Here is a 12,611-nt window from a genome sequence, read left to right as displayed (position 1 = left end):
CGATCTGATCAAGGTTGCTTCTCTGCGAAGACTGGGCCTCGAGCGAGCCGAAGGTGTGTTCGTTGCTTGAGGGGGCCCTCGGGCGAGGTGTGAATCCTCCGGGGTCGGCTGCCTTTGCCCGAGGCTGGGCTCGGGCGAGGCGAGATCGTGTCCCTTGAGTGGACTGAGCCTTGACCTTAATCGCGCTCATCAGGCCTTTGCAGCTTTGTGCTGATGGGGGTTACCAGCTGAGATTAGGAGTCTTGGGGGTACCCCTAATTATGGTCCCCGACACCCCCTTAATGACTTTATTTAGAATAACGAGTTCGTTGGTGGTTAGAGATATTTGAAGTCAGGAAGGCGTGAAATGTGCACATATTGGTGTTTTTTTAGCTTTGTTTCTTGGCAGCTATCTGGCATGGGGTATATTGGTATCTAGAAATTTTCTGTGATGAGGGGACAGGGAAAACATGTTGGCTTAATAAATCTACAACAGTGCGTCAGTGCATAATGCTTGTTTTTTTCTTGCAATACTTGACTTGGTCCGTATTTGTTGTTTCCTAGATAGCCATCGCTCTTGAAGGTTCAAACCGTGTTGATAACAATGTTTTTTTTTCTCCTCATTTTCTGGGTGCCATTCCAACCTTTCTATACATGCATAGAAAAGAGGAAAAAAACATATGAATTTTGTAGAATGGTATTTGGATGAGCCACGGGGAAAACATTGGAGAATATAGAGTGAATGTTGTTTTATCTATGTTTTTTGTGTGCTGTTGTTCTCTACCTGGATAACCTATTGCCCTAACAATCTCTCTGATCTTTGGGGAAATATGTACCTCCACTATTCCAAGTATCCATCCATATATCCTAATTGAAGTACATCGACGAACAACAACTATCTCTAACATCCGATCCTAACTGAACTACATCGACAAACAACCAAATGCCAGTCTTGCCAGGATCTCTATTGTGTGGCTTAAGAACCACCTTGATGAATATTCTCTCTTGAATCCAGAATCATGGCACCCGTGGATTCTAAATCCTAGATACCTGATAGGTTATAGATGGCTAGAGGGAGTGAATGGACTATAAAAATATTCTACAAACTCATAAATTTTAGGAGCATGACTCATTGGATCATCTACAAATTCTTACCTAGATGGGGACGTGTTGGCAGGAAGGAGAAGAATGCTTGAAGTTATGGTACGTGCATTGGATTGAAGCTTAGAAAAGAGAAACACCTCTTCATCAAACACTAGATCCCATGCGATGTAAATACGACCAGTTACAACATCTAGGCATCAAAAACCATTATATTTGTCTTGGAATGAAAGCTTTTCCAATTCTCTTGTTATGTGATTAGTAGCACCTATATGTGTGTACCAGTATGTGTCCACGGCTTGGGATCCTACGCTGGTGCTTCCTTGATGAGAAGAGTTGTTGATGGAGTTGAAGCCGCGGTCACCACGCTGTAAATCACCATAATTAGTACTGACAGCAAGTGATTAGTAGATGACTAGGAGAGTGCCCGTGCGTTGCAACGGGAACGTATAAAACCACGATAAACTATATACAAATGTGTGTTATACTTTTATAGGTCAGTGCTCGTGCGTTGCAACAAAGACATATAATATCTCGATAACTTATATATACACATGTGTTATATATACAAAATGTGTCTTATATTGTTATAGTAAGATGCCTGTCCTAACGATACTACGAACCTATAAGCCTGCCTACGATGGAGCCTCATTGCATTCATGAGTCAATCCATCTGAAGCAAGGGCAACTGAATCTCGATGATCCAACTCAGTGTATTTCAGAAAAGAAGCAGCACGCCAACACTGAAACAAGTAATAAAGAAATTTATCATATTTGGTTAATTCAATGTAAAAGCAAACAAAGTAACACCGGTTGGTGCCTAGCTTACCAAGGCTATGTTGAACGCATGCAGTATGCTCCGTGGCTCCCGCACAACTAAATGATTATGTAAAAGATATTCAAGGAACTGGTTGGCCAGAAAGAGTACATTATCCTGCAGTTGTGAATAATGAAAAAATAGTTTAGAACCAGAGGATCATATACTTTCACAAATAATGATATCAGAAGGACACTAAATGCAACGATAGGAGCAGAGAGGGAGGGAAAAAGTTAGCAGGAAGATTATACATACTGGTAGCTTTAACACCGTATTTAGCTTTGACAGCTCACGCTTAAGTTCAGCGTGAAGACTTTTAGGTGTTCTCATGTTTTCCACTCCTTCAGAATGAATTTATTAGAAAAATGTAATATCTACTCCTACAGAACAAAAATACTACTTTCAAATTGTAATTTCAGATTGTTTTACCTGTCTCAGGAAGTAGATGAAGGTCAGCACTTGGAGTACTCATTTCAGGAAGCAGGTCATGATTATTTACAGAACACAGATGATCATTATCAAAATCAGGATGGCACCCATCTAGCAATCTCTGAAGTTTCTGAAATTGAATTTCCTTAAACTATAAAGAACAGAAAATGTAGGTTTCAGTAGCCAAAAAATAACAAGTGGGGAGTAATGTAAATCAGGTAAAGAGTACGCAATTAGAGAAGAAGAATCATTTATCTGCTTTCAGGCATACCTTCTTTGTTTTTGTGGAGACAGTTGATTGCTTGGATTTAGCAACTTCATCTACAAAATTAGACACAAATTAGATATGCTAACATATTTGCATGAAACGTGTCGTAAATAGCCAATAGTGGTTATCACATTTCTCTTCCATATGGAATCTAGTGTAGATGTTTAGCAAAAAAATGTTGCATATATGTCCAACACACTATGTTTTTGGTAAAAATTCCAGATGCTTATTTCTTGTATGCATTTAATTGTGTAAATTTTCTAATCCCGTGTGTTACTATCAGTTTATTCCCATATGAAACTTCAACTGTTTGTAAGAAATAGACAACCCCTTGATTTTGCTGGTAAACAACAAAAACAATTTGTGGTCTAGTGGATAAGGAGAGGATATCAAGTACCTATGTGTTTCCCTTTTAGGGGTGTAAATAGTCCCAAGTCCCAAGTAGTGACTTGTCCGCGTATCTGAGGCGCAGCAGCGCTGCAAGCTCGCTGCAGGCCGTGGGATAGTCCCAGGGTCGCGACTCATATGAATTGGGCCCACAAGCTCAAACAAAATTCCTCCCATCGAAGTTGCAGGAAAATTCTAAGAAACAGTACAACACCTGCACATGCACGAATAGAAAGTAATATACAACAGCATTTTGCCATTAGTACCGATAAAGACGGGTTGACTCATATTGGATTTGGCAACATTTTGCTTAAATTTATGGTAACACATTATGTGTTGCATTGTTGTTGAGCCGTATAACAATGTCAACATTTAGAATGGATGAGAGAACATATATGTGTTGCAAGAAATAAACCATTTATTGCCATTCATTGAATAAAAAGTAATATACAACAGCATTTTGCCATTAGTAAATGAGACGCCAATTCATCCAAGGCACAAACACAATTGCATTGGACAAACCATTTCTCATTCAAATAAAATAGTCAATATACCGAGTAGCACAACATAAAATAATCACCGCTTAATGCGTGTACAAATATTATTGAAGATAGATAAACACATGATTCATCCTAAACAATCCTGAACTTCATCCTAGGTAAATTAGAAAAGCTTTTTTTGATAGCATAGTCTTCACATTCTGTAGAAATCTTGCAGCTCTGAAATTGAAAAGAAAATAGAATCAAGTGTGGATTCATAGTGTAGCTCTAAAAATGGAATTTGCAACTCTAAAACTGAAATTTGGCAGCTCTAGTACTGAAATCTGCAGCTTTGAAACTAAAATCTGCAGCTCTGAAACTGAAATCAGCTGACATATCTGAAACTTCATCCTAGACACTGAAAATGATGAACAACAAGAAGATATTTCAGAAAAATAATTGTGGTGGATTCATCATGCTGATGCACAAATAAATGAGAATGCATCTTCAATGAAGAATGCATCTCCATTGAAGAATGACCCACAATATGACAAAGGAAATAATTAGTTAGGTCGACACTTGAAATATATATTAAAGATATATGCTTAGGGAGAAGGGAATAATGGTAGATAAAATATAACTTGTGAAAGAAAAAAACTTAAGTTCTTATAAAACACTTATACCTTCGTCTCAGGTCTCACAAGCCTCATTGCAACTTCTGTTGTTGTGTTGGCAGCAGCAAGAACATCAGCTGATAGGGCCATTTGCAATTACATGTGTATGTGCCATCACAGCAATAAAGGCATCAATACGACCCACTATTTCAGTCCCAGGAAGTTCATGAGTAGACGAGATAACAGAGTACCTTTCGTATTGTTTTAAAAAAAATCAGATTATTGAACTTATGTATATCAATAGGAAGTAATCACAATTTCACATGAAACAAATGCACTTTAGAGGAAAAGGTGTTTATGGGTCACTCATTAAGATATTCGATGAATATCAAACAAATGCAACCCAAGAAAGTTTTCTATTAGTGAGGCCCGGGCATGAAAGAAGTACATGTAGATCTCTTCCCCAGTCAACAGGATCGCTGACAACAAATACTCTATTAACTCGCTCTACATAAACATCATATGATGGGTGCACTTTGGTAGACATGTAACTATCTGTTTGCCCAACTTTTCAAGTCTTGAAAGGAGCCACGGGGTCTATATCTTTATAATATGATGCATATTCATCTATGGACATAACTTTTCTGTAGATACAGATGACTCACGAGGAATTCAGAACAATAAGTTTGACCAATGATTGTAATAGCGACATGAAGAATTACCTAAATCCATATTTAGGTAATGCTAACACCTAAAACTTTTTCTATGTTGGAGAAATGTTAACACCTAAAACTTTTAAGAAATATCCCAAAACAGGGAGCTAGTATGTGACAATGATAGCAAAACATTGTGTGCAAATGGCGCAGTGAATTAGTTATCGTTCATTAAAAACATAAATGAAGTCTTCAGGGTACCTAAAAAAGAACAATAAATGTGATCCATAATATTTAACCCTAGTAGCCTTAATTAGCAAATAGGAATAGCAACATTGTCAGAACAAATTACTCTCACAGGTTCCCACTCCAGAAATGAGTAAATGATGCAGCCTACAAATTTTAATTTTCGGTACAAACACGATTTCATAATGGAGTAATACCCAAGACACAATGCCTAATGATGTGAACTCGTTTGACAAAATGCCCAAAATACATGAATGCGTCAAACATGGCCAGACATTCGAGACTATTTGGCCATTATAAACACAGGAGCGAGACACTCTCTGAGTCGTCCTGATGAAAGTGCAAAGTGCTTCAATGAATGCAGTAGAGTACGAGAGGATATGCATCAACAACAAGAAAACAAAGCGAGAGTGAACAATAATAAATTAAAAATTAGTACGCACACAATAGGAGTGTACCTTTGAAAGCCACTGATTGATAGGAAAGCTAGATACCACCGGTGGGTGTTCAGCGGATCCAGATACTACTCTGCCGCCCATGTCTGGCCGCAGCTCCTCCTATTTAGGATCGGATTGGGATGGGGAACTGATGAGATGGAGAAAACATGAAGACATCGATACAAACACAGCATCTAGGCAAGCAGCGGCTAAGTGAGATTGATCGAGACGATGCACTACTGTTTTTGTATGAGAAGGCGCAAGGGTGTTACCTTATTTGGATTAGAGGCGACGGATGCCCCACTCACAACTCGGTGACGACATGGTGTGGGGCAGGTGGGCGGCTCTATATACAGCCCGCGCAGTGGAGGTGGAACCCACGCAAAAAGTGCATGATACCCACACAAGACATCGATCAAATGTGTTTGCTTCAAAAAGGATACATGTTTGTGTTTGAAAAATGAAAACAAACCTGCTATTATGCAGCCAGCCTCAAGCACTTACCTACCAGATTATGACACAATGGATTTTATGTTCTACATGCAATTCATATTTAATACAAAAACCCCTTAACAGGTTATTACAAGTTAAAACAAAAACCCCTTAACTAAGCACTGAAAAACTAAAAATAAGTTTTATTAAAACTATCTAAGCAAATTACCTCTCTTTGAAGTGCTTCATCAAGGTCGGTGGTGTCGTACTGGCGCGCTGTACCAAACTCCATCTCCGATGAAGACACGTCCGACTGCGAGTGCCTCGGCGACCATAGCCCATACGGATTCAACAGCCCTACAGTCGGCAAAACAGAAAGGGAATTTTCGTTCAGAATTGGTAAAATGTGCAGAAAATTCGGCACCAAACAAAGCGCAGAAACGGAAACGAAAGTGGCGAAGCCGGAGAGGTTTAACAGCTCTCCTACAAAATCGAAAATCGATCGTCCTCTTCTGGATGGGGTCTATCACAACAGCAACGGCTCTGGGGTTCAAAGCTTCAAAACTCTGCACATTTATATATTGAACAAATTTAGGCCTACGAGTGCAGTGTTTGGCACTATATAGGATATAAGATATAGAACAGAAGCACAAAAGGTAGATAAGAGAAGAACAACTCCAGTGAGTTGGGATCAATAATTAGCTAATGTCACCCATTTTTCTTTTATGAAAAAACACTCGGGTTAACTGAACTACCAACAAGATGAGTTCATCCACAACTTTCAGGGTGATGGAACCTACATAATGAAGGACTTTGCTCATACTATTAATCTGTATTGTACATCTGACCACGATATCCACAAGAAATGCCAACGAAAAACAAATGGTCCTTTGATAGTATCAATGCCACTTGATTTTAACTAAGCACTGAAAAACTAAAAATAAGTTTTATTAAAAATATCTAAGCAGCATAGTAGTATGATGGAAAGATTTTTTTACCTATCCAATAAGCACATGCCACACTTGTCGCAAGAATTTACATTGGAGAGTGTGTAGTCTTTAAGAGAATAATGCACATCATCAGAATCTTGTGGTAGACAAACATTCTGTTTATAATTACTCAGTGCCTATTTTATTATTTTGTCTTCTGCTACTGCTATCTGCAGTTTACATTAGTTGAACTAAATTGTGACAATGGTAAACAAGTGACAGCAGATTGACACATACATTAAATCTACATTAGTTGAACTAAATTCTTGAGCTCCTAATGATGTAAGTTTATTTTAAAGGAAATCAAAAACTGTGCTCGATGTCGCACAACTTCAAATAAGACACTGGGTCTTAGTTTTTGTGTGGGTGAGACTTGAGAATCATATCCATGATTTTTCAGTTTCATCATTTTGTCAGAGTTCACACAGAAACTGAAAATTAATATAGCATACACAATTACAAACAAAGAAGAAAGCCACACACACAAAAAAAACACCAAATCCCTTCATACACGGTGGTCCACAGGCGGCTTCACTGTGACGGAGCGGCTTGTTGGTCTGTGCTCGTTTCAACGCGCAGGCTGTTTTCACGACGGTACATAGACTCTGCGCTCTGAATTCACACAGAAACTGTTAGTTAAGCACTGAATCCACTGGGGCCGGAAATAAGGTGTCACATAAACATATTAGTTTATGACCCTCAAACTCTTTTTGTGTGTGTGTGTGTGTGTTGGGGTGGGGGGAGGAAAAAGTGATGGTGCAGCTTTCGAAAGTGGTATTGATGAGATCACATACGCAACTAAAAAGCATCTTTATTGAGGCATAAAGATGTCTTTGTTTTGTTGGCTGATCATATTCAAGGTCGATTGTTTCAGTTCAGATATATTGCCTGATATCTCTCTAGCTTGTTGATAATTTCGACAATGTTTAATTGTTTATAATTTTCTTCTCCAGTGGCCCCTTCCAGTTTCCCTTTTTAGACCAAAGATCATTGGTACAGCTTACTGCAGGAAGATCTCTAACACCTAAAAAACACAAACTAACTTAATACTCACCAGAATCTAAACAACCACTATGCAAACTCATCTAAAAACCTACCAGCAAAAAAATGCGACAAATATACAGCCACAGCTGCATTTACCTTCAGCAGTTCATGCAAAACAACACCAGGCTCCTGCTACCTAGCCAAAATTCAACCACAATAGAGAAAACAACACTCTAATTTTGTTCAATGTTGTTTACCATGTTCCTGATAAGCTCTGCCACTCTTTCTTTATCCTTCTGTGATACCATCACCGTCCAGTTCTGCAGCAAGGCCACCAGCTTGAATAAGACCACTACCAGCTACCACCTTGGCTCCTTTATCAAGTTGTTGGAACCTTCACAGCAAAAGAGAATCACCAACCGTTGTCTTTCTATATCTAAAGCCAGGAAGAATAAAAGTCATTACAGTCTACTTTGTTTTGTTAATTCTGACTGCTGATTGGATCCTACAATGGAATGCCATCCACTGAAAGATATTCACCAGTGTAAGAGCTATGCAGTCTTATACGTCCACCTTATGTTGATTCACCACACCACCATAAGTTAAATCTTTGTATAGAGATTTTGTTGTGTCTCCCTGACCTCTCTACCCCCAGATGTAAACTCTACTTTTCCCGAGTTCTCTTGCTGCTTGCCAAACATAAATATAACCAATGGTGTGAAGCATAGCCTTGCCAAATGCTGAAATTTTTGTTTGAGACAAGTTTAAAACTTGGAAAGCCAATACTGAAATGTCATATGCTTCAAGGTATAAAATAATTACATTAGGGGTGTCCTTGAAAAGTACCTGAAGCAGCATTAACCTGTGATTTAATGTGGTGTCCTTTGTCTCTAACCCATTCAGCTATAAATGGTACACCTATGTAAACTCTACTTTTTCCGAGTTCTCTTGCTGCTTGCTGGACATAAATATAACCAATGGTGTGAAGCATAGCCTCGCCAAATGCTGAAATTTTTGTTTGAGACAAGTTAAAGAGCTAAAACAATTACATCGATGCTGCATCACAGAAATGCATACCTTCTGAAGCTTTTCTTCTAATTGCTCATTTAACTTGCTCCTCTCAGATTTTCTCTGGTTAGAGGCAGTCTTCACAGCAAGTTGAATCTGCAAGAGCCTACTCTGTACCCGTCTTTTCTCAGATTCAAGCAGCCCCAATCGTCTCTTCTCACCAGCATTACACTTCTGTATTGCAGATTGTACACGCTCCCTGTACTTGTTTTCCCAAGTCAGCCTTTGCATAAAGTACCTTTTTGTCCTCTCCTCCAATGCAGCCTGCCTCTGCAAACGATCATGCATTAGTTGCATACGATTGTTCTCAGCCTTTTGAACCCTTATGCACTCAAACATGAACTTTGTTTCATCGTTATTTTATTTTATCCATAAGTATTAGTTCGCACAGAAAAAGCATACCATTTCTATCAGAAACATATTAGCTTGGGATAAACCTATACATCCACGTTGATTTAAAGTTGGTAGTGCTTGCATGGTTTAGATAGTTCATATTGGTATCTAGAACTAATTGTTATCAACTTTATGCACTCGTGGAATGGTTAAAGGTTACCCTGCATTTCCACTGTAACTGTGTAGTTCTAATTCTTGGTCAATATCATTTTTCTATAACTAATTGTCTTTACTTAATTTAATGTTGTCTTATACCGAATGTACAGAGGACCAAATTCTTGGTAGAGTTGATGAAGTACCAGGAGAATGAATGTAATGACAATATTCCAGAAAAAATACAAAAGATTATTAAGCGCATCAGTGTTTAGTTGGCTTTAGATATATGTGATTTTATTTGCAAATACTCGAGTTTAGGATAAGAAACAAAGATTCAGAATTTTTGCTCTCACTTGTTATTTCCGTCCTTTTGGTATGAATTTTAATGTATATTCACGTTTGATTGTAAATTGATTTGTATAATTTATAAGATTGTGATCCATAATATATGTTACTTGTTTTTATGTAATCATTGTGCATGAATAATTTGCGTGCCGTCGCAACGCACGGACACTTGACTATAAGAACAGAAGCATAGAAAGGAAATAATTATAAAATCATTTGACTCACGAGGCATACTTCCAACAGCATGGACCAGAGCTTGTGGACAGTGAAGCACATCACAACCATTTGTGACTGGTGAACTGAATATTTAGTTCTTAGGCATTATTTACCAAGAAACTGATCCTAGCTCAGTTGATGGGTGGTGTGGATGTCATGGTTCTTAAGGCGGTATGGCGAGACAAGAAATTGGCCATCGCCTGGACGCCTAGGCGAGGTAGGCGAGCAAGGCGCCTCGGATTGCTTGAGAGCCTGGACGCCTAGGCGACGCCTTTAAAAACTGATGGATGTACACCCCCACCAACCAGGTTCAAGTTTTTTTTATCTCGAACCTGGGTGCGTATTTCTTATTATCTACAATGCCGCCTAGTTCCTACTTGGCTGGTCAAGTTTTTCCTTAGGCAATTTCAGCAACAAAGTAAGATTTCAAGTCAACAATAGCTTTATCTAGAAAATGAATACCCTTTAATAGTTACATACATAGTACATACCTGGTAGGACCAAGGGGCAAGTATTTAGCCCTTGGAACAAAACAGAATAAGGAAACAAAATCAAGAAGCCTCTCATGGGTTTCATAAAGTTTCTTGAGTTCCTCATCACTCCATTCCTGTTTGTTGTTATCATGCTGGCGAATATCTCTGCAAAAATAAGAGAGAAAAAGAACAAAAAATGAGGCCACGTCAAGACATTTTATAGAGAACCCATTACCCCCTACTTACACACGCCCCCCACACACACTATAAACTCGTATTCAAATATGTATCAGGAAGGGGGGGTGTTCAACAGAGCAGGGCCCTGTTTGGGGAAATTGTAGCTTCTCCAAAAGCATCTCTTGGAGAGCTGGGAAGCTGCTCTGAGGGAGCTTCACTGTTTTTAGTACAAATACAGCTTTTGAAGCTTTTACCAGCTTGAAGAAGCTGCGCTGTTTGGGGGGAGCTTCTAGCTTTTCTTTTGGAGAAGCAAAAGCTACCAGAAGCTCCCCAAAACAGGACCCAGGACAGTCACTGAATTGCCAAACAACTCTTGAGGGTCCTTGTATATATTATATAAGTCACCTTTTAGGCTTATAAATTGTACAAATTTGGCTTATCAGAGAGAAGATGGTACATGACAAGAATAGTCTAGAGATAACTGATGATGGCAAAGTAGTAATGCACAAGATAAACTTCAGGTGACAAATCAATACTAAAAAAACTATTACACCTTTGCCAGTATTATGCAGAAGAGATAAATAATGATATTTGAATGAGAATATATGGCTAGCTACATACAGTTTTGGATAGCTCACTACCCATCTCCATGGTTCGCAAGCACAAAGGAATTATTTCAGTTTGCAGCAAAAAACTGATGACTTCAGTATCATCAACCTGCATTATTACCAAAAGGAAAAATAATATTCTCATTTACAGAAGTAGTATTTTTAGAACAAACAGGTACTTATTATGTTATATGTATTTTTTAATAAAATGAAGGGAACATGCCAAAAGGTAGCATATATGATGTTACTGGTGTATTGTAAATTGACATTAAAATAACATGTCAATGCAACAAATAACAAAGCTGCTATTTTGTCTTGTGATTTGTCTCAGGTAACAATGTAACTATCATGCTATGTTCAGATTCTCCATAGTCAATTTCATTATTCAATTAAACTGAAGGCAAATAAACTGGATGCATTGTATTGTGCTAATTATATAGCAGTACACGAGAACCTGACGAGTGGCCAGGCCACGAACTGCAATGTTGCAACGCTCTTCTTCGCATGCACACTGAATAGATGGTTTTCCAAGCTCCCTTTGGCCATGAACTCGTACACGAGAAGCAATTCATAGTACCTTAACTGATCCAATTGAATAACCTTGGATGCAACCTACTAATCCAATTGAATAACTTATTGGGCAGAGAGCAGCAGTTAGTCAATCAGTAGTCAGACAGTGCAAAAATGTTGTTCTGAAAAATAATAAATGGGAGAGGGAAAAGAGACAGACCATTCACAGGCTTGTTGCTAAGGTAATGAGCTCCATCGGATTGGGAGCACCCTCCTTTTCCTCCAGCATGAGAATCCGCCTTCTACGAGAAGAGGTCTACCACACCAAATCTATGAAAACAGAGTCAAGATCTCAGAGAAATTTTTGCCCCAAAACAATTGGAATGTAGGGGAAAACGAACATGGACAGAGTAGCACTTTGGCAATTACTCGTCAGACATTGTTGAATACTGCACATCTAAGATTGAAACAACACATAATCACATGGTCACATGTATACCAGAGACAACACCCTTTCTCACCAGCAACACAGATTACTCAATATTAGTACCCTTCATAACCATAATCTGTTCGAAGCTACTTTGGCAGCCGAATGTTGGGAGAAACGTAATTTTGAATTTTTGACGTAGCAACATAAAGCAATGTACAAGCATATGGATGTAGCAGGACAATCACAATGAAATAAATCAAATAATTAATGAGTTCCTCTTGCTCAGGAATCAAGGAGTGGGATTAGTAAAAATAATGGTTAAAATGCCTTGTGTTCTCCATAAATCAATTATGTGGCCTACCTATCCATTAAGGTACATCCTGCCAAGTGCCAATTGTTTTCTACCTAACCAATAAACATGCGTCAGGTTAAATAATCAGCACTCTAAGTAACTGGCAATAATAGTGTTACCTTACACAA

At 38.5% G+C, this 12,611-nt stretch overlaps 3 protein-coding genes across 7 annotated transcripts; all 3 read right to left on the bottom strand.

The window, feature by feature from the left end:
- Positions 1–1,715: 1,715 nt before the first annotated feature.
- LOC109944399 (helicase protein MOM1) lies at positions 1,716–3,158 on the bottom strand. Its single transcript, XM_035965481.1, is given in 7 exon segments — positions 1,716–1,823; positions 1,910–2,014; positions 2,153–2,238; positions 2,327–2,471; positions 2,598–2,647; positions 2,992–3,034; positions 3,036–3,158. Coding segments are annotated over 7 exon segments (660 nt in total).
- A 391-nt stretch (positions 3,159–3,549) lies between these two features.
- LOC103647837 (uncharacterized) lies at positions 3,550–6,568 on the bottom strand. Of its 5 annotated transcripts, none has more exons than XR_002267728.2 (6): positions 6,072–6,568; positions 5,883–5,914; positions 5,683–5,756; positions 5,432–5,530; positions 4,144–4,211; positions 3,550–3,878 (listed from the first exon to the last, which is right to left on the bottom strand). XR_002267728.2 is itself a non-coding variant. In XM_008672340.4 (5 exons), exons 1-4 carry the CDS (start codon positions 6,132–6,134, stop codon positions 4,167–4,169), a joined length of 363 nt encoding a protein of 120 aa, XP_008670562.1. In that variant the 5' UTR covers positions 6,135–6,568; the 3' UTR covers positions 3,555–3,878; positions 4,144–4,166. The 5 variants fall into 5 exon arrangements, 1 of the variants encoding a protein (XP_008670562.1); XR_002267727.2 differs by having other exon boundaries at positions 3,557–3,878; positions 5,683–5,914; positions 6,072–6,199; positions 6,330–6,568; XR_002267726.3 differs by having other exon boundaries at positions 5,683–5,914.
- A 2,039-nt stretch (positions 6,569–8,607) lies between these two features.
- On the bottom strand, positions 8,608–9,274 carry LOC111590895 (uncharacterized). The gene is made up of 2 exons (XM_023301794.1): positions 8,893–9,274; positions 8,608–8,820 (listed from the first exon to the last, which is right to left on the bottom strand). The coding sequence occupies exons 1-2, from the start codon at positions 9,220–9,222 to the stop codon at positions 8,734–8,736; spliced, it is 417 nt and encodes a 138-aa protein (XP_023157562.1). The 5' UTR covers positions 9,223–9,274; the 3' UTR covers positions 8,608–8,733.
- Between the last annotated feature and the right edge of the window lie 3,337 nt (positions 9,275–12,611).

Source organism: Zea mays, chromosome 2, assembly GCF_902167145.1.
Source record: "Zea mays cultivar B73 chromosome 2, Zm-B73-REFERENCE-NAM-5.0, whole genome shotgun sequence".
In the NCBI taxonomy this organism is placed as follows: domain Eukaryota; kingdom Viridiplantae; phylum Streptophyta; class Magnoliopsida; order Poales; family Poaceae; genus Zea; species Zea mays.
Note: the sequence above shows the minus strand (reverse complement) of the source record. Positions and strands in the feature narration are given on the sequence as shown.

Coding starts and splice junctions, on each gene's coding strand:
- LOC103647837 (XM_008672340.4), bottom strand. CDS start 6,134: ATGGAGTTTGGTACAGCGCGCCAGTACGACACCACCGACCTTGATGAA. Junction 5,531..5,682: donor TCGCCTCTAATCCAAATAAG/GTAACACCCTTG, acceptor GATCCTAAATAG/GAGGAGCTGCGGCCAGACAT. Junction 4,212..5,431: donor TCAATCAGTGGCTTTCAAAG/GTACACTCCTAT, acceptor TGGCCCTATCAG/CTGATGTTCTTGCTGCTGCC.
- LOC111590895 (XM_023301794.1), bottom strand. CDS start 9,222: ATGTTTGAGTGCATAAGGGTTCAAAAGGCTGAGAACAATCGTATGCAA. Junction 8,821..8,892: donor TAGAAGAAAAGCTTCAGAAG/GTATGCATTTCT, acceptor CAAAAATTTCAG/CATTTGGCGAGGCTATGCTT.